General features: G+C 42.5%; 1 protein-coding gene across 2 annotated transcripts in view; it reads right to left on the bottom strand.

Annotated features, from left to right (window-relative positions):
* The window catches only part of MCTP2 (multiple C2 and transmembrane domain containing 2), a 128,486-nt gene that overhangs the window by 94,872 nt on the left and 5,640 nt on the right, over positions 1-27,974 (bottom strand). Inside the window, exons 4-8 of one of the 2 annotated variants that reach the window (XM_030955637.1) lie at positions 25,888-25,966; positions 8,353-8,450; positions 6,989-7,579; positions 1,754-1,816; positions 528-636 (exon numbers count right to left, since the gene is read on the bottom strand). In XM_030955637.1, the coding sequence (XP_030811497.1) occupies positions 528-636; positions 1,754-1,816; positions 6,989-7,516 (700 nt within the window). In that variant the 5' untranslated portion in view covers positions 7,517-7,579; positions 8,353-8,450; positions 25,888-25,966. Of the gene's footprint in view, positions 1-527; positions 637-1,753; positions 1,817-6,988; positions 7,580-8,352; positions 8,451-22,959; positions 22,976-25,887; positions 25,967-27,974 lie in introns of those variants that run through there. The other variant, XM_030955638.1, reaches the window with a different exon arrangement.

The raw sequence follows: 27,974 nt of genomic DNA, 5'->3' as shown, positions 1-27,974 counted from the left end.
TTTTTACAATTTCTTTGATACATCATTTGAGGGTGGGTTTTGGGTTTTTAGGATGCTATCATTGCACAGTCACATCCCAGGTTAGAGAGGATTGTTGGCTTACAGACCTGCTCCTGTGGTTCCTCCTTTTATTAACATCTTTGCAGATAACCCCAAATGCACTCCTAAGAGCAGCTCCATCATTTAATAAACCTCCAATTATTCTTTGGAGGGTTTTTTTAAGCTCAAATAGAATTCCTTGCAGTTCCTGAATAGGTCCAGGTGCTAAGGGCAGCCAAGAAGGAGCTTTGCAGCTGCACAGGCAGAGGGCAGCTCCCTCCCCTGAGTACCCAGGGTGGATAAACCCAACCTCTGAGTGCCCTGACCTGCAGGAGAGACACGAGGCCATGGCTCGTTGCACTGCAGATAAGCAGCCAGCTTGCTGCCAAACAGATCAGCGATAAAGGAGCGAACAAAGTGATAAAGTGTGTGATAAAGTGTGTGATAAAGTGAATTCTGCAGGAAGCCAGAGGGAAGGTGGAGCTCACCACAACGATCCCTGATAACCAGGTTCCGGCCTTCCTTCAGGTGGATGGTCAGCAGGTAGGCAAAGGGGCTGGGCAGCTCACTCAGGCAGTCGTTGGCTTCTTCCAGAGCCTAAGGAGAACAAAGGAATCAGTCACACACCTCTGGAAGCAGATCATGAGTGAGGCAGGTGTGCTCCTAGTGGTGCTGCAGAGATAAAGTTCTGCTCTTTCCTTAGGGCAACCTCTGACAGAAAGGAAAAAAAAAATTGTTTCTTTCCCAAGCTTTCCTTCACTATGCAAGCAGCTAAGTATCAGCATCAAGTACGTTCAACAAAGCACCTGAAAATGAGTGGTGATGTAAGAATCACAAATGCATGCACAGGTTTTCCAAATCCTATCAGCACATTTTTATCTGAGCTGTTTCTTGTGCATTCAGAGCATCTCTCAAGTTGGAAGAGACCCTGAAAGTCCTTTGTATCCACCTGATAATCTCAGGAGGAAGAACACATCTCACACAGCTGCTGAGAGGAGAGCACAGCACCTCTTGGTGCAGCTCCAAAAGAGAGAAGGCCAGCGGCAGGCAGTGCTGGTTGTGAGCTTTAGCAGAAGCAAACTCGAGAGGATTTCTGCTCCTCAGAGGTGCTGCCACACGGTAACACAGCTCAGCATCATCGTCCTGCTGGAACACTCGCTGAAAACAGCTCTGGACAGCACTTGAGAGGTTATCAGAGGGCAAAGGTAGAGAAGTTCATGCACAAAGCAAACATGTTTTACATGAGAAGAACATGTCAGAACTACCAGTGCCTCTTCACACTGCCCTGAAACTGATTTTGCTATCTGTCAAAGCCTACAGCTGCATTACTTGCTGTATTTACTTTAATCCAGTTTGTTCCTACACTCTTATTTGAGTATTTATGCTGCTGCTCTCATCAGTTACCAGTGCAAAACAGATATTATAGAATACATCAAAAAATCCTGAACGTTTGAGTCTATTTAAAACATTAGCAACCACTTTGAACTACTAAAAACCCAAACAACAAAAACACAAACCCACCACTAAATAAACAAATCCCCCACAAACTGAAACTCCCCCACAAACTGAAACACCCCCACAAAAAACCCCAACACACTGGGCAAATCTCTAGATGGGCTCTTCACCTGATGAGTTTTTGAATTTGTAAGAAGCAAAGAACCTAAATCTAAAATAAATTGTGCTTCTGATCAAGCTTCAAAATGACAGGACTTACCATTTGGTCATCAAAGTTTTGAGATGATAGGGAAGAGTCTAAATCCATTTCTCCACACGGGTACTATAAAACAAGACACAATGAATTAGACAACAATACAGGAAAGAAAATGCTCCTAGCATCAGACAAAAAATTACTGATACATACGTGTAATGAATGAAATGCTCTTACTTATGCTTATAGATAATTTAAATATATATTTCTTTTTCCTGTTTTACAGTAACTGCTCTTAGTCTCTGGAGTTTAATCCAGGAAAAACAAGTGCCTGCTTCCAGCTAGGAATAAATTTCTTCTCCTCCTCCCCAGCACTGGGTGCTGAAGGTTCTTATCACAAACTCTCCTGATGTCTGAAGGTTGTTGTGTCTGGCAGCCGGCTGCTCTTACTTGACCACAACTTCTCCTTCACCACACAAAAAGCAAGTTCCACTTAAAGGTTTTTTAAATCGTTTTTTAACTTGGTTTGGTGTTTGGTTTTTTTGGGTTTTTTTGTTTTGTTTTGTTGTTGTTGTTGTTGTTTGTGTGGGGTTTTATTGTTTGGTTTGAGTTTAAAATTAAATTGCTCAGGGGAAAAGTTAAGAAATTGTCAAAGGGAAAGGTGTCCTTGTTTTGGATGAGTTCATTTTCCTTCTAGTAAAAGAAAATGGTTTGTTCTGTTTTGGATTTAGGGCGAGAAGAATGTTGATAACACACTGATGTTTTCAGTTGTTGCTGAACAAGTACTGTCCCTCTGCTGAGGAACTGGCTGGATATCAGTCAGCAGGTGATAAACAATTGCATTATGCTCACTTGTTTTGAATACTTTAACTGTTGTATAATTTCTATTAAAACATTAATTATTTTAAATATTATATCAAATATACAATTAATATATTAAATTTTTAGACTTTTGTGTTATAATATCTTTCTATTATAATACACAAAATATTATTAAAATAATAATATTATTCTTCCTTATTGTTCTTCCTTTTCTGTCCTTTCCTATCTTTATCTCAACACATAAATTTTACCAATTCTTTCCTGCATATGATGGTTCCCACCAAGCAAGGAGTAAGAGAGAAAATGTGATATTTAGCTGCCTGGTGGGTTAAACCACGACAAAAGAGAAAATAAAAATACGAGAAACATGTATTTCCCCCAACTTGCTGCAATAACTGGAAGACCCAAAGGATTTTTTAGGAGAGGAAGTCAAACATTTCTTCCTAAATACTGACTCATCCAACACTTTGACGATACAGTGGCCCAGCATCGAGTCTGTCTGAAGTGATTCACCAGCCAGGACATCTCTGATGCTCCTCTGGCTGCTCCAAGAGCCCACGACCATCATTTCAGCTGAAGAGGACCAAGGTGCCTGGGAAACTCCTCTGGTCTGATGCAGGGCAATCACAGCCCGTTCAAACACAAAGATTTATGCTAAGGGCAGCCTCAGTCTGCAGAAACGCACACAAGGTGCAATTCGATCCTCATGTGAAAGGGTGGGAACATCCAAACCTCTCCCAATGAGAGCAGCATTGTGTGCAGCACCACAGAAACATTTAAAAGTCAACCAGCTCCTGCACCAAAGTACATAAATCTTGGCTGTATTGACATGCTGCAATAAACATAAATACCTTTTGTGTAATTCTTTTCCTCCTCTTCCTGCAAATACATATATTAGATATCAGGAAGTATAGCAATCCAGCGTTGCAGGGAAGATTTCCCTCGCACGACAGACAAAATCTAACTTTATGGTTCCCACAGTAATCATAACTTGGCTACCTTGCAAAAACACATTAAAAGTGGAAAAATTATCATCATAAAGAGCAGCAGAAGAATTTTCTCACACAACGGAGCTGAGTTACAGCTGCTAGGGGAACCCTAACTTTGAATTTTCTGACTAGTATGCATAAAATCTCACTCATGTGCATTAAACTTAGTGTTTCTTGGAGTCTCTGGCTTCACAGGAATCTCCTTCAGGCACCATCATTGGCACTGGTAATGCTCTCTCTTTACAGCTTGTTTCACATGGCACTAACATGGGATCAAAGAACTGCATTGAAATTATAATAATTTTAAAACACTGTCTTGGCTATTTTGATATTTATTTTAAAATTACCCTCAAAATTATGATTTTGTTTTTATTCTGTTTTTTGTTTACTTGCATTACATCCACAGATACGGAACAATTATTTTAAACAGAAAAACTTGGGTTTTTTTAATTTTGGCTCCACATAATATAAATTACTGTAATTCTAGGTAGATAACTGCAGTGAGATCACTGAATACAGATAAAAGTCTTAGTGAAAACATGGTCCTGAAACCTTGATTTTATCGAACTACAGTGACACTTCTCAACTTTAAACAAAAGTGGGCACACCCAGGGGGATCACAGCCCCAAATATATTTGCATGAAAACAAATCAAGCAAGAGTAGGTATGAATATACATAAATTGAAAGTTCTTCTTGACAAGCGTTCCCACCTCTGCCTCCCCTTGGTTTCTGCAGAAGAATTATTCAAAATACAAAACCACTGAGTGCATCTGCAACAGGACAAGGCTTTCAGTTGCCCAAATTCGCCCTAAACCAGGACAGTGACTCACTGCAAAGTGTTGGCAAGGAGATAAAGAGATATCAGAGCACTTCAGCAATGACACGTGGCCATGGACAAAACCCAATGGTAAAAAAAAAATGGCATTACAGGAACCTTTTACAACCTGAATCTCGCAGGGATTCAACACAACTTCACCTGCTTCTTCAGCCTTGCCTAGCTGGGTGCAATGGGGAACAGAGAGCAAACCTCTCACAAATGGGAAAATGGTGTTTGGGCAGAGCCTTGGTGAAGATGGGCTGTGCTGAGCTCTGCAGGGGAGTTCACACAAGTGAGAAAACCACAAGCACATGCTGATCTCACGGTATCGGGTGGCCAAAGACAACCAGGAAATGAGTAGGTGGCATGTGACAAGCAATTCAGGGGGGAAAGGAGCTCAGCCTACATTTCTGCTTTTTTTAGTTTGTTTTGTTCCAGGGATCTGCCTTCCTTCTGATTTACCTCCCTGGGCAGGGAGTGATGCTCGCACAAGAACAATGGGAACTCTTGTGCTCCTCAGAGCAACCCCACCCAGCATTCAGGGACCAAAATCCTCTGTAACAAACTATTCCCATCCCAGGCACACAAGTGTATTTGTACACACAGTACAAACCCAGAAACTGTTCAATTTAGTACAAGCAAAGCTGAATATTGAGTTGTCATAGAATCATAGAATATTGAGGCTTGGGTTGGAAGGGACCTTACACATCAAATAGTTCCACCCTCCTTGCAATGGACACCTTCCAATATTTAATTTGTTTTTCACCAGATTCAATATAATTAAATTTGCTCAATATTATTTATTTCCACTTTCCTTTGCTTCACTCTCTCCTTTTATTCTCGAGGAGAAAGATCTTTATAAATTTCACTGGAGGCAGATTACAGTAAGGAAGCATATTCACACAGAGAGATGATTTACCATACAAGTAAATACCAAATTATTTACACACACCAGCAAATACAGAAATACACATTTAGGAAAAGATGTAAGTGCTGCAGAAAATAAGCCAGACTCATCTGTGCATCTGGATGAAACCGGACTTGAGGTTAAGCTATTTCATCACTATACAGGTAGTTCATTCTCCTAGAACACTCAGTTCACCCAAAATCAAAGCAGGACTTAATATTAACTTCGTTGTGCTGAGGTAGATTTTAGATTAGGGTTTCTGGCATACAACAGCAGGAAAAAACTGAATCCATAGACTTATCATATACCAAGTGAAGTGCTACAACTTTTGAGTAATGTTTGAGCACAGAAACAAAGCACTGTACTATTTCAGTTACTTTTCTTAAGTACCCCTCAAAATAATGAACACTCTAGCAAGATGAAACCAATATGTGAACAATTTAGCAACCCTAAACCGCAAGTGATGGTCAGTAACCACTAGTCTGACACTGCATCACAACAGACTGGGAGCTAACATCCATTTGATAGGAATACACAGGCCTCTGAGATGCAAAACAAGCAGTTTATATCAGGAAGGACCACTTTCCCCACATCAATGCTAATCATCCTTTAGAAGGTGCAGTTAAAAAACAATTAACATGAGAAATCCCTATTCCCAAGGGAAGACTTGGAACAAAAAAACGCCCTTTTCCCATTCTGGCATCTTGGATGACAATAGAGGCAGCTCCCACAACTGAAACAATCAGGTAATGAGAAAAAGGCCTCAGAAAGTTCAGAATGTAACCTTCCCAGAGAGAACTCAACAGGAGCAGACATACTTCTGCAAAATCTAACTAAAACAAATTTTGCCTGAAGTGTTTCCTGCAGCCACAATCTTCACCTGCTGTCTACACAATGAAGCTATCATAGAGCTCCTAAGGATTCCCAATTTGCCCAGGCCACGCAGGAATTAGTTTCATGACAGTATTGGCGTCTGATCCTCCTGGGACATTTATGTCCAGACACAAATACTGAGCACAGAGCAGGGGGAAGGAAAGGGGGACAAGACAGTGCAGAGAAAACATTTTAGTTTTTCACCTCCTTAAATCATCACCACAAAACCCAAAAAAAAACAGTCCTGAGAATGATGCTACATGTTCTGTTCCCCATCTTGTACTTGTTTTGGTTAATTCCAGGTACAGGCAGAGCTCACTTTGCTCACAGCCATCTTTCACCTATTGCCTTCATCAGAGCCTTCAGTGGGTGGATGGCAAATTGATTGTGCTATATAGCAATCCTGGTAATTATATTAACTAGAAAGCAAATGTATCAGCACCTCAATTCTGAGCTCAGAGAACTGCAACAACTTTTGATTTGAGCAAGTAATTCCAGCAGATCTGAAAAATCTCAGGTATCTTTACAAATAACAGAAGAATAATAAAAGAACTAAAAAATTGGAACAGTGTTATTTGCAGCTCCAGACTGACAGGAAGGATAGCTGAATTAGTCTTGAATAATGTGTATATCATCAAAAGTTTAGGCTTATTTGCATTGCTCATTCATTCCTTGAACAGAGCCCCCTCCTCACAGAAGGGTGCGGGTGGGAAAGGGTCTTAAAGCTCATCTCATGGGCAGGGACACCTCCCACTACACCAGGCTGCTCAGAGCCCTGTCCAGCCTGGCCTTGGTTGGATCCTCCATCCCTTTTTAACCCAGAAAACTAAGGAGAAGCACGAGGAGCCCACAGGAGATGGCAGCTGAGCCTCACTGCTGCTCCAGCACCCACCTCTGTCCCCTCGTCGCTCAGCGCGGCGCTCAGCCGGGAGCTCTGCAGCAGCTCAAAGAGGTCCTCGCTGGATCTCCTCTTCTTCCCCTCGGACACGGGGCTGCCCACAGCCTCAGCTCCTCGTGAGGACACCAGGTGAATGCCCACATCCTGCATGTCTGGGGGGGTGACTGTCACCTCCGTCCGCGTCCTCTGCTGTGACGCCCACAGCCAGTCCTCTCCCGCTGCCTTCACCGAAGCGTTTCTGCTCTTCAGGGACACCACAGACCTGGAAAAGCTCTTGGGGGAGCGGCTCGACAACACCTGAGCATTGGAGTAAGTAATTTCTTCTTCTTCCTCTTCTTCCATGAGAGTGTCCACCTCCAGCATGTCAGGCACGGACACGCTGAGACAGCGGTCCAAGGAGCGGCCCTTCCTCTCCAGCATCTTGCCAGACCTCTTCTTCGTCTTCCTCACGCTCAGGTTTCGCAGGAACGGCCGCGTCTTCTGTTTCAGGGATCCCCACACAGATTGTTTGTCCAAGTCCATTGCTGCAAGGGGAATCTCAGCAATGCCTCCTGCACAGAACAGCTTCAGCGATTCCCAGGGTGACTAAAAGGAACGTAGGAAGGAGGCAAGTCAATCAGAAAAGTGAACAGCCGCTCAAGACTATGATTCATGTTGTCTCATCTTAAAAACTTTCAGTCATTTCTCTGAACAGATAAAACGGAGCATGTCACATTAGTAAGTGCTTCCAAATACAATCTGGTGGGTAGGTTTGATTATTTAGGAGGAAAACAGCCAGAGCAAGTATTTATTCCTACACAAAAATGCAATGTCTGCCCACTACTTCATTATTTCTAAGAGGGGACATTACATTTCTTCTTCTGTCAAGCCCTGATTTGTGAAAACTTGAGATTTGTCCAGTTTGAAACTGTTTCTGTACAAAGCTTACTGACGGGAGTTAAATCGTGATAATGCAAGCACACAAAACATGCTGGCAAAGCTGGCACTGACATTTCTGCTGCCACTTTCTCAGGTCATGTAGGGCTTTGTTGACTATTTCCAAGGCTACGTGGATTCTTACAGGATGTGTTGTTGGCAGATATGTAAAAACTAAGTAGCTGAGGCTGAAGAGAGGACATTGAACTAGAGGAAACCCAACTGGGACCCCAAAACACTCCCTTACATTAACCCACTGTCACTGAAAACTGCAGAATTATTTTTTCTTGTAAAATAGGCAATTAAGAGAAAAATAACACAAAAATGGATGGGTGGATCACTTTTGAAAACCTACTGGTGGACTCATCTTTGAGCTGATTCACAGTGAGCATTTACACAGCTGGGATGGTCAGGAATATAAGAGCTAAAATAAAATCACTCACTGTATGTGCATCGTAAGGGAACAGGGACACCTCTGTGCACAGGAATATCCTCACAGACAGACTCTTCCGTGGTTAGCAGCTGAGCAATCATCCTTATTCTGTGAAAAGAGGTGGTCAAATCATCATCAAAACCCAGTAAGAAAAAAGGTGGTGAAACTTGCAGATTTACTCCTTTACAGTCACACACACAGAGGTTTCAGTACATACCCACATCCTCAGAAATATACACCCATTAACTACATGAGGCTGTTCCTAAACTCACAGCATGTTTACCTTCTAACTATTGCATAATCAACAAAAAATTACTTCCCACTGTTTTCCTGATTACTAGGAAAAACACCAGGAAAGGCAACAGAAACACAATTGTTAGATTAATGCACACAGAGAAATTACTGCCTGCTTTCAAAGAAATCTACTCTTGCATTCATTAATTTGAATGAGGCTGCATAACCAGTTACTTAATAACTTATTTAAATAACTTTATGACTAACCTTGCCACACTTGCAGAGTGTTCAGGAATCTACAAAAATTCTCTTAACTGCATTGCTGTCTAACTAAAGCTGCACAATCCTTTCCTCCCCCATTTATATTAGCAAATAAAGAATATCAGCATTATTATAACACAATAAATTAATAAGCTTAATGGCACTGCATGCATTCACAGGGCAATAACAGGTTTTGCCCAAACAGGAATGTGTGTTAGAGTAGATCTATTAGCTCAACACAGCCACAATATCAAAGTGCACTTGGACAAACTCAAATTGTTTCTTTTCCCTTACAGCACCAATATGTAAAATCAGTCTTCTGAACCTCACAGAGGAAGACTTCACACAGAAAGACCCACCATGCCTTTGTATTTCTTACTGAACTCAGGCTGAAGCACAACAGATTTACAGAGGGAGGAGAAAAGACATAAATGCCAGCCCATTTTGATTGGGAATGGAGGGATGGCTGTGCTGGAGCAGCACCTAATGCCCTGCACAACCTCAGGAGACATGGCTGGATTTGCTCACACCAGCTGGGAGCTTTCACTGAGGCCCTTCCCTGTCCCCATAACATCTTGACAAGGCAGGCACAGCCTCCCTGGCAGCGTTACATCATGTGCCAGCAACAGAAGTTATTGGGCTAAACACGTTTGCACAAAACATTATGAAACACACTGCTGGGAGTCATTTAAACAACTCATCTTCTGCTACTGCTCTCTGCATGGCTCGCCTACTTGCACTGAAACCTGCTGGAGCCAAGATGTTGCAAATAAAAGCAGAGCCCAGCTCAACATCCACTTCCCAAGGCACTTACTGCTTCCCATTCCTTTCCTGTTATTCTCCACCCCTCTCACTTCGAGGACCCACTGCCGTTGTTGTTATTTTGTTTGCTTTGAGATTTTGTTACCAAGGAGCAGACTTATTCCTGTAGGTTTTTCCAGTTGCTTTCCCCAAGTCAAATGCTCTTTTTCCCAGTTAGATTGCCTCAGTTGCTGATTAGAAATGCCCATTCTAAAAGGGACCACACAGTGTCTCTGATATCTACCTGCATTTAACCCAGAGTGGGCAAAGTCTTCCTCAAGCCCAGCAGCAGCACAGTGGAATCAATATGTTAAAAAAAATTTAAAAGGCGTTTTGTCAAGACAGCAGGGATGGCTCCACTGAGCTGCCACCTCACAGCTCCTGCACAGGAGCAACACATCAGTGGTATTTGCTGCACAGGAAGCAGCAGGTTGTCTGACTGAGGCCACAGAAGAAATAAGCCCATCCCTGGTCACTGGATTGCCTGGAAGTTTAACCATACTCTGCCTCTGGACCTCTACACCCACGTTGCTGCTGCAGCTACAACTTCTCTTATATAAGTATTATATTTACAAATAAATTAACCCCTATGATACACAATTAACAACAAATACACAACGTGTTCTCATCTGAGAAAAGGGTAAATACAGTCTGAAGGGCAAACGCACTCTGACATCAGCCATCTGCTTTTTCACTTCCTCAGTTGAAGAAGACACACACAGATCAGCACCATGACACGAAGAAATGTTCCCTAGGGAGATCACTGGAAGACTGGGAATGGGGACCACCCTTCTCCCCAGTGGTGCTGGAGCTAAGATTGCTGGGGCCAGCCCATATTCACACACACCTCTTCTTTCTTCCCACATCAATTGCCTCTGCTTTGCTCTTCCACACAGAACAGCATCAATAGAAATACTTTATTTTGAAGAGAGAGAAACTCTCCCCTGCATGTAGAAAGTGTGCCCTTGGTACCAACATGTTGTTCATCTAGTCTTTATCCTCCACAGGCCAGAAGTTTTCCCCTCTTCCTTCGTCAGCCTCAGAAGTTCATGGCCAACTGTATCGCCAAATATTCCCTAAGCAACCATAGGGGAAAAACATATTTTGCCAAATTCTTGGTCTAAGCTTGGCCTCTTTATTCTTCCCCTTTCAATGGCACATTGTGGCAAAAATCTGCAAACAGAAAACATCCAAAGAGACACAGTTCCTGTTATCAAATTAACTCTGTTGTTTTTGATTTAATTGAATGGCTCCTTGTTCTTAGGTAACAAGAAAAAGATAATGTTTTCAGTCTACCTCCTTCAGCCTTCTCTTTAATATGCTGCCAAATCTCAAATGCTCAGAAGAAGCCATATACTTGAATCTCTTCCTTCAGAGAGACTGCTTTTGATGGCACCTGTCATTTTTATTATATCCTTTTATTTTGCCATTTCCTCCTCTTTTGGGGGCAATAGGGACAGAAAGGATTATGGACAAAAAACGTTGGTCACAGCTCACTAGAACTGAACAAATATTTCTAGCATTTTATCCCCCCTTAAGTATCTTCTAATTATGGTCCTTGGAATTTTTTTGGATTTTTTTTATGTGCTTTGGTTTCTTTCAGTAAAACACTCCATATGCACTCCCTTAAATTCACATAATATTTGGAGCTAAATGATTTTTTAGATGTTCTACCAGGTGGCTATAAGAGATATTTCAAATGCCACTGAAAGCCTAGAGAAATCATCCTGCAATTCTACTTCACTTACTGACTTGACAGGAAGCCAGCAAAGCCACAAGTGAGAAATACTGCAAGACACTTTGAGAGTATTATAAAAGTGCCAATATAACCAAGCAAATAAACTGAACAAACCCAAATTGATTTACACACTGGAATTATGGAAGAAATTGTCTTTCTTCACTATGGAACCATTCCCTGCACACCCAGAAGTGCCCCATGCACGCTGGAGATGCTCTTGGTTAATATTTTTAAAGTACCATCTTCAAAGTCAGCCAAGATGACAAAAACACACCTGAGCACCACGCCAGCACTATTACAGCTCTAGATTAATTAAATCCATTAATCCTTGTACTCATTTGTTTATCCAGTGAAGGTGAAAACTTTGGGTCAGTGTGCATGCCAGCCACCTCTAAGTTCAAATTCAGTGTGTTTTCAGCCACAATTAAATGCTAATAAACACCTAAATCCATGGCAGCTGAAATTACCAACACATGCATCAGAGGCTGTTAGGAAGGTGCTCCTCACTTGAATGCATATTAGCAGAGGTTCAAATTGGAAGGAACTAATGGAACTCCCTCAGTGTAAAACCTCTATTGATTCTGGCTGCTCTGGAATAGGATATTCACCCCAATCTCTGCCTGTTTGGCACATTCACTGACTTAAAACCTAATGTATGAGACATTGTACAAATTACAAGAAATTATAATTACATTTCCCTTATGCAACATAATATTTGGCTATGGAAAGTTCTCATATGAGTTTATAACATCCATTAGGTTTACAATGTCTGAATTCAGTGCCCTGAGAAACAAGGCTGACAAGAAGGTGATAACAGAGCTGGGGGAAAAGGGACTGAGGACTTTTCTTCATATTTTTCTTTTATCTTTTTGCTATAAATTGAGTCTTCTGGCTCTAGGAGCCAATAAATGAAATCATTCCTCCCTGGGAGAGAAAGAAAAAAAGGAAAGGAAATAGCTCTCTGCTGGCTGAACAACCACTGCATGGGTGGTTATTTCTATAACAGAACATACCAAGTACCCCAGGTTTTTAATATCATTGTAGCTCAAACACAGCCAAAGATAAACCATTACTAGGAATGGAATGACTTCTTGTAAAGAAACCAACACTTCCTTCTTTGCAATGGCTTATTTCAGTCCCTTATCTGGCAATGCTTTATGATAAGCACCAACAGCCACAGAGATAAGAAAATATCATCCAAATAAAGTAACCCTTTGTTGAGCACTACCAGTTTGCCCTGGAGCATTCCAAACCCAGCGCCAGCTATTACAAGAAATGGCAAAATGGGAATACTTTACCAGGGGCAGGATGTTCCTTGGATCATCCACACCTTCAAGCAAGGATTATGCCTCCTTTGCAAAAAAACCAACCAAACAAAAAAACCAAACAAACAAACAAACAAAAAAACAAAAAAAACAAAAAAAAAAAAACCAAAACAAACAAAAACCTCAAAGAAACAAGTCCTAAGTGGAAGGTTGAGCTAGGTGTGATCCCAGAAGGCAGCAAGGGACACTGAATTCCCTACAATACGGACAAACTGAGACAGCCTTTTCTCCCTGCAGCATATGGCAAATACCTGGACTTAAATTTGATAAGGCGCCAGAAAAAAGAATCTAATCTCAATCTGATTCTGCACAGGCTAATTACCCAGGGGAAATCAGTGTTAGAATTATTTTTAGCACTAACAAGCATCACAGGGAGTGCACTGATGCAGTGCAGGTAAAATCTTCACTGCACAGGTGATTTGCTGCTAAAGCAGGGTCATGGCTTGGGCAGCTTCCAAATCTTCCCACTGAGCTTAAGCTTCCCTGTAGGGCTTCAAATGATGCCAGTCTGTGGATACAGATCCTGCTCTTCTGCTGCTCTGCTGTAACAGATTCATTTGCAGAGCGTAGCAGGATGCTAAACTCAAATATATAAAATAAAATGAAGACTTGACCTGTTGATGTCAGCCAAACTAGAACAAGTGCTTCATAAGAAACAATTTTACATGCTTCAATGGAAACAAGATATCCAAAACAAACCAGCTTTATTTTCTTGATGTGGGATGAAAGAAATCTACAGTCTCTGCAGAAGATCACAAGCAACATCCAGGGTAAATACAAAGCTTAAAGAAAAGCCTGTTTGTTACATGCAGATAATAAAGGCATCTAAAGTACTATTTTCTATTTTAGGTTTGGGGTTTGTTGTTTTTGGTTGGGTTTGGGGTTTTTTCACAGATTCGTGGGGTTTTAGGCTCTTTTAGATCCCATGCTTGGCTTTTTGATTTTTAATTGGCTCGAACGTGATGAGTTTCATCTTTCACAAAGACATGAAACAAGCACACATCCTCCTCCACTTAGCAGCAAGAGAGGAACAGGCCCACTTTAACTCCTTGGAGGCTCTTTTGCATAATCTGGAGGGCTTTTTTCTCAACATTTATGAGCAGACAGTAACTAGGAGAAATAAGAGAACGACCAGCTGCTACGAGCATCTTAAAATAGCATCAGATAGTGAAAGTTACTGAGAAAATACCGTGCACCTGCCTCCAGCTTATGAAAGTATTGCTTTCATTTTGCTTCTGTCTTTTCTAAAACAGAAGAAAAATGATGAGTATGTAGAGAGGAAATGAAGGAGGAAGTGTTTGGGTGTATTTTTACAAACATATTTCACAAGTTCCTTCCACTCTTTGAGCTTCCTTCAAAATATTGTGGCTTGCAGTTGTACCTGTGCAAGCAAAAAGACCCTTCCAACCTTTCCAGTCGAATTTGTGGGATTGTACCAGAATGGGGCAATCAGATATGATCTTTACAGCGCAAACAACACCTGCTGGGCAGCAGAGCTCTCCAGGGACACCTGTGCACAGAGATCTGCTTCCTGCAGTGATGATGTGCACCTCAAACCAGACTCCAAGGGAGATCCTGGAGGGGCAGATCCTTCTCCTGAAGGCACTGTGCCATCTGCTGAGATCACCCCAGCAGCTGGGACACTTCTTCCCCACTGACTGAATCTGGTTTATCATTTGTCTTATCGTTCCCAATCCCATCAGAAGATCCCTGGGAATGCTGGCACCTGGAGGAGCAGGGGGAGACGGAAAGGTGATAAGCAGCAAGGGGAAGGAAAGGTGTAGGTACACACAGAGTAAGAATGAGATAAAAAGAGCTCTAAATTAACTGGGCTCACATGAGGGACAGAACAAAACCAGGGCAGAGGCAGGTACAGACACGCTGATGGAGCTGGTCCCTGCTGGAGGAGCTCTGTTGGGAATCCAGCCCTGCAGCATCCTCACTCCTCACTCTCTCCTTCCAGCCCCTGCTCACCTCCCTCACAACAAAAGGTTTATTTTTATAACAAGAGGCGCACAGAAATAGATCCTCCCTTTCCATAACTCTCAGGGAAAACAAACCTAGGAAGGAAATCAGAGACTCATTTCCACTGGAGGCCAAATCAACTCATGCCTTTTACTAGCACTTAAATCATATATTTCAATAAAAGCAGCTTGTGATTATACGCAAATTACTTGTCCATGTGCCAGCATTTCTCCCTAAATAACTACTATTACTGTCACACTTCTTACCAAACTTCAGTGACTATAAAGGAGAGGTCTATTAAAAGCTCTGTGTGATTCTTTATTTAACAATTTACCAAAATAACCCAAACAGAACACTTTTGATTCATAAAAATGCCCTGATGACAACTTGAGCAGGACAAAAACCTACTGGTTTGCCCTTTTTTTTTTTATTATTTTCTCCTTACTACAGCATGTTCCTCTGTCCAACAGTAACATGGCACAAGCCAGGCTCAGAGCTTGGGTGTATCTGCAGGTAAAGTGAACCAGTGTTTCTTTTAATTCCCAAAGGCAGGAGGCTGAAGATCCCTAAAGAAAAGAGAGTTTGGTGTGTTGCAGCATGGCACTGAATGAGGGAATTGCACCAGTAGCAGCCCTGATTTTCTGCAAGAGCAACAAGTCTCCCTACAGAAACTAATAGCACTTAAATACCTGGAGTTGTGCATCACACTGAGTAAGCTGGAAGGGACACAGACAGAGAATGCCCTCAGCAATCTCTTGGTGAAGTCAGGTGTTTGAGGGTCTCACCCTGGACAATAATTTACTACTTTAAATATGAAGAAGCCAATGCATACAACTAAAACCAGTCACATTGCTCCCCTGAAGTCATGACAGCAAAGTATTCAACGCACAAACGGCAGCAAATCCAAAGACTCCTTTAACTCCTTTAAACTTCCTTTTATTCCAACTGTAAGGACTGAACATGTGCCAGCACACATCTCTAACTGCCAGTCACTTTTCACAGGAAGGAGCCAGTACTTAGGTTTCTCTTTCCATTCACCATCTGAGTTTTCAGCCTCCTGGCACTCCAAACCTGCACCTTGTCTCCAGTTTCTGTTACAGCACTACTTTATCACTGAGAAGATCAGGTAAAGTTTGTAAATTTAACTCATGTGCGTTGGCAATTACACTTTGGCACTTCCAAAGTCTTAACATTGGGGTTTTGGTTTGCTAAAGATGAAGCCCCTACACACAGGCAGAAGCAGCGTCATAAGAAACCACAAACTGTGATTCCAGTAACTATTTAAAGCTTGAATAAAAGGGACAAAAATTAAAGCATAGGAATACTCTGCTGGGGTGAATAATAAGTGACCTGTTCAGGATTTTATGTACAGAAGTTCAGAGAACCTCAACTATAGCAAAACCTGGTTTTGTTAATTCTGGTTTCCTGGAAGTGATCCAATCAGAAAAGCTCCACAAAACAGGAATATTATCATTGCTGAGCTAGGATGACACGTGATGAAGCAATTTAAAATTCACTTTCAGCTTTTCTATGATTCAATATGGCACACCTGCTCTGTGAAGACCTGCAGACACATTATGCAGCCCTTAAAAAACCATCTGGGCCTGATTCATCTGGGGCATATTTGCCATAGGCAAGGTGGGGTAGATTGCTAACTTTAAACACCTTCCCTTAATCATATTTACAGCTCTTGCTGCCCAACCACACTGGCTTCTCCTTTGTACACTGCTACCACCGTGGGGGTTTTTGTATGCTTTTAATCCTCCTTTCATGCACACATAGCTCCAGGCAGGATAGCTTAACACAGATCAAGCTGACCACTTGTCATTATCGTGCCCCATTCACATATTCTCAAAGTAAATGTTAAGTGCACAAATTATTATTACTTAGCCCCTAATTAACCAACAAAACACTGGGTTTATAATCATGGATGTTTAGTTCTGGTGAATACTGACTAAAAGGTATTTTAATTCCGCTGTCGTAATTATACAATTTCCTGGTTTGGCACATGAATTACAATCACATAAAGCTCAAATCCAGAACTTTTCAGCAGGTGTCAATAAAACCTTTAAAGACGTAGTAATGTTTTTTTTCAATGGATTTAAGAGCTATTCACGTTTCAGTTCCTCCATCTAGCAGACATGGACAGGAGTCACCAATCTGGCAACTGTCTTGAAATACAAACTGCTCACTGTCAGCTGAACAGATCTGCAGGTTTTCTGGTTCAAACAACTTTTGCACCCAAGTAGGTGAATGTTTGATCAGCTTTCATTTGCTTACTATCAAAGACCAGACAGATGATTTGTTAAATGCTACTGTGAAGCATTTGGCGAATGGGAGGAACAGAAGCCTTCCTGAACTGAACACAAATCCTTGTAGTGAGATTTGTATCTTACAGTTTTACTAGGTTGAAGAAAATTCAGCCACTTATACAATAAAATAAATTAAAATCTCACTACAAGCACAAAGGCGCTGTTCCCACTATTTGAATTTGAGTAGGGAGCATTTATTCTAAAATAATTACAAGCAATCCCAAATAGCAGGAATCTACAAAATCCGCTAGAATATATATCTGGAATTAGATGTTTGCATTCAAAAAGGAAAACAAGACAAAATAAAACTCTCCAGTTTAATTGTTTCCAAGTCGAAGAAACTGGGAACAAAGCCTGCTATTGAATGAACATTAATGATTTGCCATTTGGATCTGCAGATGTTTCCCATGAGGGAAGACAGCAAAAAAACATTCCTCTTCAAACCCAGGGAAGCAGCGACAACGGGATGAGTTATGTTCATTCACTTGGATATTTTTATCTGAAATTGTCAAAACCATTAGGTTCAATAAGATTTTACTTCAAGGGGAACCTGCATCCAATAAAATTTCAAAGAACTGAGCTCTTAATCTCTCCTCACTTAAACCCAAATGAGTCAGACTTTCAAAAAAAAGAACTTTCACGACCGTGATAAAGTGAGCTGAGAGAGAGACTGCCCCATCCCTGCTGACAGCTCCTGATCATCACCACCTCCACAGCAATGGCAACACAGACAAATGCCTGCTCAAATAAATTAGCGCGGCCCCCTCATTTCCATTCACCCCTATTAAAAGATTATCAAACAATATAGATTATATGCCTTGCCCTGGCTAGAAACTTAACTTCTAGAGCAGGGCTTATCTATCTGGGAGGAGAGAATGAAAGTGCACACTCATAAATACTACAAAGACAGAGCTGCTTCTGTGTCTTAATTTATGGCGTTGCGCAAAAGCGGAACTGTTTTATTTCTAAACTGGCTCTGATCTCAAGGCAGTAAAACTATACAATTCCCAGAATTCCCAAACAGTGAAATTTTCCCAAACCTAAAGTTTCCAGTAAAGCAAAATTTACTCCACAGACTACATCTATAGTTCTAGGAGTGGGCAACAGGAAGAATTGTCAAGGGTACAAGTGCTTCCCAGAAAGGAAGGATATGAATAAGATCTCCCTTTATTTCTCCCCATCCCAAAAGGCCAACAAAACCAAACAAAGATCTCAAAAGCTACATTAGTATTTAGCTTGCATTTTAGCAAGTTGTTTTTGTGGGAAAGTGAAAACAAGCCAGTGAAGGAGCACCTGTGTAAATACACAAGAACCAGGCACCCACCACAGCAGGAGGAAAAGTCACCCCTGGGTCACTGTGCTCCAGCTCTCACCACCACTGACCAAAACACCAGGAGCAGCAAGCAAATTAATTAGTTTGAACTAAAGTCCACCAGAATTTGTTACCAAGAGGCTCTCCTTTAAGGCCAAAAGTGGTCACAGAGAACATCCAACCTACCCAACATTAGGGTCCTCTCTGGTGGCAGGAGGGGTTGGACACCTACATGATGAGATTGGAAGATCCAGCTTCAATTCCACAGGCAGACTTGGAGACTCTGAGCTCTGGGGTCTGTTTTCCTCAGAAGTCAATAGGAAAGCACAGACACAATTTGTCCCCATCAGTCCCCACCTAGGGTTTGACAGGAGGCAGTGAAAGAATCAGAGCAAGGGTTGAAAAAATTGCCTAAAGGTCAGCAAGCTGCTTATGTGAAGGAAAGAACAAAAAAAGTCTTCTTAGAAAAGCAGTGTGCATTTAAAAAATAGAAATCAGAACTAAAATTATTACATTTTCCCACAATAATCCAATTATTTCACAATGGAGCTTTGCAGCAGCACTGTAGCCTTGCAAAAGGTCAACTCCATCTGTATTCTTTACAGATTACATTTATGAATAGCCAGTTAATTAAAACTTAAGGAAACACAGCATACTATTTACTTCAAATTTTTTCCCCCAAGTGTGGAAATTGAAGCTGCATCTAATGTTCACCTGTTTGAAACTATTCCAGGCAAAACAGCAGCGATCCCAGGAAAACCCATCCAAATTTCCATCACGCACAGGACACAAGGGGACCACATCACTCCAAATATCCACTTAGCCCAATAAGCTGCCTCTCACTCTGACCAAAACCAGATGCTCGGGGAAAGACTACAAGGTCACAAAATCATACCGTGATTCTGCCTGCAAAATAATCCTTGTTTCCAGGAATCTGTGATTTAGGAGCCGCTTCAGCTAGAAATTGTACCTGCATCTTTGTGATTAACAGCCCCCAGCGCTTTCTCTCTTAATTTGCCAAACAACTTTTAAAATTAATTTATATCTTTAACAGGAAGATATTGGAGTAATGAGCTGCACAGATAAATTATGCTGAAGCAGAAGCATAATTTAGCTATGGAAGACTTTTTTTTTTAATTGAAGAGGATCTTAGGAAAAAAAAATCTTTGATTCTTGTTCATTTACTCTTACCTCTTTAACATCTTGAATTATGTGGAATTATAAATAATTGTTCTCTGTTTACTCCACATCACTCAGATTGTTCCCACTCCTGCATTCTCCTCTCTAATGATCTCTCTTAATTGAAAGAGAGGTTCATTCAAGGAACCTGGTTACTGTTACACCATCCAAACATCTGACCTGGCACACACCACAGGCTTTTTTCCCCCCTCCAAGATAATTGATTTGTCTGAATATATAATATAGTGCAAAACAACCTAAGTTCAAAACCATCTAGGAACGTCTCAAGAAAAGGTAATTAACATCTAATTTTCTTCAGTCTTCACAAATATTTTACCAAGTAATTTCTAAGTTGAAAGCATAGTTTAAAGGGTTTGAAAATTACGTCTGGCTGCGTGGCTTTTTAAAGGACTGAAGTTTTTGATTAAGCAAAATTTGTAATCCCTTAATATTTCAAAAAAATTATAGCAAGACCCTCCTTTATATCGCTCCACAGTAGGTTTTTGATGAGTTACTGTAAATACAATTATATTCCTACAAGTGTTTACCCTGGCACAGCGAGGCATGAGGCCACAGGGGTGCCAAAAGTCAAATGTGCCTCAGGAGGTGACATCCTCAGGGCAGCACAGACAGACTGCACATCCACAGTGCCTTGCAGCTCACAAGATAGCCTATATCCAGGGAAGATAGAGAACATCTAACAGAAACGAAGTCTCTATCAACAAAGCTTCCTTACTACTGATGCCTAAATTGGACCAAAACCATCTGCCCACGCAGCAATCAACCCACTCGGTGGCTATGCTGATGAACCTGTAGTTACACCCAAGCTAATTTCTCCAAGGCAGAAATTACCAGGTATATAAAAAGGTGATCAGTCATTTGATCTAACATGGGAGACTTGGCCCAGTTTCTCTTATCACTCGTGGTCCTCATTAGAACCCTCACACAGAAGACAGTGGGGAGTTAATTCTTATGGGGATCACAGAAAATCTTATGTGGACTACAGTGGGATACACAGAGAAAGCCTTGATATTGAGACATGTAAATTGTTCAAATATGAATATTCCATCTGCTTCTATGATGATTTTACAGCATCAACATCTCAGGGAACAGAGGTGCACTCAGGATCAGCTATTACACGATACATGATTTAAAATCATGTTTTTGATTTTTTGAGTTCAGGGCAGTATGGTTCCAACATCCCCACAATCCTGGAAAGACGAGTTAAGCCTTAAGAAACAGACCCCTTGAGCCCAGGGAACATGTAAATGCTTAAGTTGAATAGGAAATAGTTGAATAGATTGAAAAAAAAAAGTTCTTTTTCTGATAAACAAGCTCCTATGCAAGCACATTATCTAATAAGTACAACTGGAAGTAAAATGGGAATGTGGGAAGAGTGCCAACGTAAATCCTCCAATTCTGAGGAAATCAGGAGCAATTTTCCACTCAAGGGTGGAAACAACAGAGAGGAAATGCAGAGCATACTTGGCATGCTTTGCTCTCCTCTGCTGAGGTAAAGGTTCCCTCTCCCCCGTGCCCAGGCAGAGGGACCCCAGGGAATGAGACCCCCAACCCTCTGCACTTTGGGAGACTGGAATTCAAAATCTCAAACTAGAATTAGCTCATGATACAGGTGATGGGTGAACAAAACAGTTAAAACCCGAAATCCTCACAATGAAGTGACAGCACAAGTTGTTACACACATCCTGCCTGAATTTGACAGCCTCATGCCAACCTTCTGCTGTCTATGAAAATTAAAGATAAAATGGGCAAATCTGCACAGTGTAGACTAAAGGAGGAGGAACAGACACTCAGTATTGTCTGGAAATGTCAGTGGAACCAACCAAGAAACTTCTGGGGTGAGGTTTATCCTCTGTCCCAAGCCCACTCCAGCACACACACAACCTGACTCCAGCTCCACCAAATCCCACTGAACTTCAGCATCCAAGGTGCAGCCACTGTTCTCCCCAGGAGTGTTCATTGGCTAAGCAGGCAGATTTTTTAAAATAATCATCTGTTCAAGTAAGAGGTACAGTTAGTCCAAAAGCAGCTGCTTACATTACCAAATGTAAAAGACACTGGGGAAAAAAAACCAAACCTTGCAGTGAAATGAGTGAAATTGAGCCAGTTATGGTTCTAATTACCTTGAATGACATGATAAGCAACACTTCTAGCACTGTCACAGCCTTATGCACTGTCCCAGGAGAAGATGATTACAGGAATCCCTGGGCTGTTTAGACACCCACCTTCCTGTCAATGACAGCGGTGCCTCTCCTCATGCCCTTGTTTATAATTGACACCTAAAACCCACACATCTACAAACTATAGCAGAGCTCCTTTAATATAATCAAAGTTAAACTTGTCTAAGCTGCATAAAAATTACCATTCTTATTTTTCAAAAAGCACAAAATTGTCAAGAAATAAAATGAAAATTTCCTCTCTGCACCATTTTTGATTTCTTCCTTCCACAGGTATGCAAAGTGAAACTACACATACTGAATCCATCTTCAGGCTACAGCACATGCAAGTTTATTTGCTTTATGATAAGCTATTTTATGATGGCATTGAACAGCAGCAAGAAATCAAACAAGTAAGATTATTACTCAAATACACTCATTCATCTTGACAGCTAAATCGACTCACTCAACAGTATCATTTCTGAGAATTACTGCAAAATGCATGACAAATTCTACAGTTTAATCACAGTAACCTAATAGTATATAGATATCCAGGTGAGAACTTTTATTTTCTTAATGCCACGTAGCAGCAATTCAGCTATCAGTGAGCTTTGACCAACTGTCATAAAACTAAGGGCACCAGCTGGATCCCTGCCAGTTGCCATAGTTGTGCTAAGCAAATATCAATGAAAATTCACATTAGTTCTCATTACAATCGTACGAACAGCTCTTAAAAAAAAAAAAAGCAAACAAACAAGCAAGAAAAACCAAACTATGTCTTACACACCACATTTCCTTCAAAGTTACCCTTAAAACAAGCCCGCTATGTCAATGCACTAGTGTGAATGTTCCACTTTGTTGTTTGTTTTTAGTTTAGGGATTGTTTTATTATTACTGTTAAGTGGTTTATTTATTTAGTCAAAGTCAACAGCCAACCAACTCGATTTCAGTCAGCAAGTGCACATGGGGATGCGCCGGCTCAGTGAGAGCTGCCTGAGGAAGCAGAGAATTTCCCCAGCATCATTTTCTCACATCAACAGCAACAAAAAGCATTATTCACACAAGGTGCGAGTCCCAGGAGCAGCATCACACAGCCAAAAAAGCGAAGTAACCCCGAGCGTGCCACGGCAAAGTTCTTTCTGCGGGGTGCCTGGGGAAGCACCAGCAGCGGAACAGAGAGAGCGACCGAGCTGGCAGAAACCCTCCAGACCTTAAAAAACGCAAACAAACAACGAGAAAAAAACCCCAAACTACAGAACCTCCCTCCCCGAACCCGCCGGGCTGCCCGGTCCGGGCGCGCTCCCCTCCTTTACCTGCCGGCCGCGCCCGCCGCCGCCCATCGGACCCGCTCCCGGCCGGGCACGTGTGGCTGTCGCCGCTGTCACCGCCGCCCCGTGTGGCCCCGTCCCTGTCCCCGTCCCCGTCCCCTCCCGCCTGCCGGGGCGGTGCTGCCGCCGGCGCCTCCCTGCGCGCTCCGCTGCCCGCCCGCCCCCGAACCTCCGGGGCTGCCCGCAGCCCGCCCCGCCGGCATCCGCTGCGCACCGCTTCCCGGGCAAATCCTTGGAGCATCCTACTGGGGCATCCCCTTGGAGCATCTGCCCGGGCATCCCCCTGCGCACCGCTTCCCGGGCATCCCCTTGGAGCATCCTACTGGGGCATCCTCCTGGAACATCCCCCTGGAGCATCCTACTGGGGCATCCTCCTGGACCATCCCCTCGGTGGATCCCCGTGGAGCATCCTCCTGGAGCATCTTCCTGGAGCATCGCCTCGGAACATGCCCCTGGGACATCCTCCTGGAGCATTCTCCTGGGACATCCCCCTGGAGCATGCCCTTGGAGCATCTCCTTGAAGCATGCCCCTGGGACAGCCCCTTGGAGGATCCCCTTGGAGCATCCCCCTGAAGCATCTTCCCTGGGCATCTCCTTGGAGGATCCTCCTGGAGCATCCCCCTGGGCATCCCCTGGAGCATCTTCCCCAGGCATCCCCCTGCAGCATCCCCCTGCAGCATCCCTCCGCAGGTCCTATCGCTCACAGCATCATCCTCCCCCCTCCCAGACCTGCATCCTGCCCACCCACTCCACACCAAGGCCAAAGCATCAAACTCCCACTGAAGCCAGCACCCCAAGGACATCCCCGAGGGGATGGTGGTGGTAAAGGGCAGGGACTGGCAGCACTGCCCTGGAGAGCCCTGGGTGAGGGTGGAGCTAGGAAGGAAACGACACGAATGACGACAGGCCAAGAGAAATACAATCAACAGCAGCGCTGCTGCCACGTAACACTTGTTCTTGGCTGCATCTCCCAACAGGTTTTTTTGGCAGCATCTCCAGGTGCCTGACAAGGGAGCCAAGAGCTGCAGACGTGTTGCAGGCAAGGAAACTGAGGCAGGATTGGGTAAGGTGCTGAGCTTACCTGCTGTGTCTGCCCCTGAAACATGGTCCCACACGTGTTTCGTCATGAGTTTGCCACAGCGTGGAAAGGCAAACGCCTCCCAACAACGCCTTCAGTGCCAGGGTGTTTCTGGAGCAGGCTGGGTCACACACCTTCCCAGAGAGCTCACCCAGCCACCACTCCCACCTGCCCTGTTCAACATCCCTGGAGCGTGGTATCACTGCAGGAGGTGCAGAACAATGAAATGGGGAAGGACAGGCTTGTGGTGGAACATATTTACATTCCATACGTGTCATTCTGATCAGAAATTACACCTCTTGCATCTGACGTAGTGACACCCATCTCACACCATCGAGTGAAACTTGGTGATGTAACCACCTTGTGTCATTGCAAAACAGAAATGGTCAGGGACCTGTGGGAAGGGTGTCACAGTGCAAAGAATCGTTCTTTAACCACTGAATAAAAATGTGGGGAAAACAAAAAACCATTATTCCAATTCTTTCAGCAAATCTGGAGAGGAAGAATTCACACCAATGCACAGTCCCACAAGGATTCACAAAAAAAGGACCAGGAGCCATCAGTTCAGGAGCTGGGAGCTACACATCAGGAAGATTATTACTTGAACACGTGAGCAATTTTAGAGGAACTGGAAAAAAAACCTGGCAATGCTTTATTTTGCCTCCTGACTTAAAGGTCGTGTTTGAAGGGCCAGATCCTGATGTTCCAGCACAAGTTCAACAACAACACTGATTACTGCAGACGGTGTTACAGGTATACAGCAACTCCTAAATTGCATAAACCTTCCCATAGTTTGTCTACAGGATGAACAGGACAGTTTTATTCAGCTCATGCAATCAAAAATCTAAGGGGAAGTTGGCTGAGATCAGAAAGCTAATCAACGAGCTCAGCTGAAAACAGAGAAGAAAGGAAACTTATGGCACTAATGTTTTTGTTTTCCTTTCATCTAAACCAAGAAAAATATCAGCTTCAGATAATTAGATAAGTTCAGAACTAAAACAACACAACCTTTAAAACACTTTTCTCTTAGGTGTGTGATCCCACAAAATGTGTATCAAATATAGTTCTGTGCATGTTTTGTCAAAGGCTGCAGCCAAGAGAGAAAAAACTGTACACATGCCCAAAGGCAATCTAATAAAGGTGGCTGCTGATTTAGGGAGTAGCAAAGGAAAGCAGCTTGTGTGTGCCTCTGCCAAAATGAAATGTAACAGTGCTCCTTGGATGCAACAGGAGAAAGAGATACAGAAATAAAATTTTCATCACCAATATCCACCCAAATGAGAAAAGCTTACCACGACTTAGTGGCAATAAAGAGATAAATTGATTAACTGCTACAAGATTACCCAAATATGGGCTCTGCAAAACATAAGCTTGAGAAATTTTCTTGTCTTAGGCATCACGTAGCTGTATTAAAGATGCTGATAAGGCCACAGAATGCTGAATATGAAGTTCTTTGTTACTTCACTGCTAAGAGAAAAAAAGCAGGACAGTACTGGGAAGATCCTTGGTAAAGGAGCTTTACATCCCTGGCTCTAAGGGGAAGAGAGGAGGAAACATGAAACTTTGGAAATGTCACCAAGACATCAATCTGAGGGTATTTTTTGGACGTATCCAATGTAATCTGAAGTCATCAAGAGCCAAGATATGCATTATTATAACAATAAGTCATTAAGTATGACTTAAAGATGAGCACTAATTAAATCCCCCTGTAAAACACTTTGTCAAAAAAAAGAAAAAAAGGCACAGTTAAAAATACAGCAAACAGAAGAACTTCAGCATGAGAAATTGAAATGTGTATGTCTAAACAAGATTTCTTATTAGCTTTCCATACTCACAAGGAGCCCCTGTACACCTTCTCTCCGTGCACACAAATGTTTTTCTTCTGGATTTTATTAAGGATGTCATTACCAATTCCTGTGAGGGAAGAGAAAATATATAATTGAGAACCATAGTTGGCGTTATCAAATCCTACTCATCTTTTGTGTGAATATCTCATTTTCTCAGGAGGGAAAGAAGGCCTGTCTTCTCAGCAAAGAAAAAAAATCACAACTTTTCTTCTTTGCCTGCATTTCCTTAGCCTGTATTCTGAAATGCTGTATGCTGAAAGAAAAAAATACCTTCTCAGCCTTTATCAAAACCTGGCCAATGTGGATCAATGTGAGGTTGCTGAAAATAATGAGTTTAGCTCCTTTCTTAATTACAGGTTCAGCTGCAACCTTTCAGAGAGGCAGCAAGTGAAGCATTAATATCCAGCCCACCCCTCTGCACAGCCTGTTTGCAGCAGCAGTTCTTCAGGGTTGTGAGCAAGAGACATGAGGGCACAGGGGCACAAGGAGATCAAATCACAGAAGAAATCGCTCATAGAATGGTTTGGGTTGCAAGGAACCTTACAGCTCCCCCAATTCCAGCCTCCTGCCCTGGGCAGGGACAGCTCTCACTAGAACAAGTTGCTCAATCCACTTCAGCCTGGCCTTGGACACTGCCAGGGATGGGGCAGCCACAGCTTCTCTGGGCACCCTGTGCCAAGACCTCATCACCCTCACAGGAAGAATTTCTTGTGTCGATCTAACCTGAATTTCCCTTCCCATGTAAGTTAAAACTCCTTTTCCTCACCTCGTTGGTAGTGTATCTGCTAGCAAGTCTTTGGAGCTCCATCAAGTTAAAAGCTTGTCAGTAATTCCTCCTCTTATCTCACCTACAAGTGGAAGGTGTTCTCTGGAAGCACCACCAGAAGCTTTGAAGATGTTCTTATCAGGATTTTGAGCAATTCTGTTTGCACCCACGTGCTCACCACAAGCTTTAGTGATGTGTTTACAGCACTTGGCTTGACAGATTGCTTGGGACATTTGTGAGCCTGGGACACAACCCCTCAGCCAAGCAGCTGATAAAGGCTTTTCAAAACCCCAAAGTGAAATCTCCTGCAAGAGTTGAGTGTTATGTTTCATTTCTTTTGGACAGGTGGGTCCCAGAGACCTGGTGACCCCAAATACAGAGTTACAAGTCCCTGAGTTGCAGCGCATTTTCCTTGCAGCTGAGCACCTGGTTTACAGGCAGAATTTGGAGCAGGACCAAGGGTGTGTTTGCTCCCAGCTCTTTGAGTGTTAAGCCATTCCCAGAACACAAACTAAGCCAACTGCAGGGTTTAAGTCATTCTGTGCAATTGCACAAATAAATGCACTCAAGACTTTAGGAGACTTAAGCATGTCAGTAAGTCTGGGATTAATAAATGAATAATGATAACTAGTTATGGCTTGACTACTCTCAGCTCCAACAGGTTACCTTGAAAAACCACATCTTTTCAATCTCACTGAATGTCATTATGATTCACCTTATCAGTTAAATGTGTGATACATTCTTTAGGGCTGGATTCTCTGCTCTGAAATGTCACTGACCATTTTTTGGTCTCTGCCCATGTGGCATTTCCACAGCTAACCTGAGCTTAAACTTCACAGAAACGAAACCATCACAGCCTCAACCTTCCTCCTCACTTTTTCAATCCCATGCCCATGTTTGTGTGCAGCTTCACCATTTGAGCAGCACTGACAACATTTCCATCAGCTGTACAAGGAAAGAAAGAACAAAGATCTGAGACAATTGTTTCAACCACTCAGGATTCATTATTAGCTTTTAAATGCCATTTAAACAGGCTGCATTTTGTGACAGAATTTATAATTCAGAATCTATGCAGTCATTTTCCTGACAATCCATTGAGCAGCAATGCTGGGGACTGTTTCTTGTGCAAACAATGAGCTTTTAGAACATTTGAAAATTCAGCTTCTGATTCATCCCAAGTGTAGAGCAGAGCTGAGCAGTGGGTCTGTGGGCTCCTGAGACCAGATGACAACTTCTAGAACAAAAGTGTAGTCAGGGATTTAAATAAGGGACTGTATCCAGGAATCTCCAAGGAATTTATCACCATTAA

This window comes from Camarhynchus parvulus, chromosome 10 (assembly GCF_901933205.1).
Source record: "Camarhynchus parvulus chromosome 10, STF_HiC, whole genome shotgun sequence".
Classification (NCBI taxonomy): Eukaryota; Metazoa; Chordata; class Aves; order Passeriformes; family Thraupidae; genus Camarhynchus; species Camarhynchus parvulus.
The sequence above is the reverse complement of the archived record's forward strand: the minus strand, read 5'-3'. Positions and strand labels throughout refer to the sequence as shown.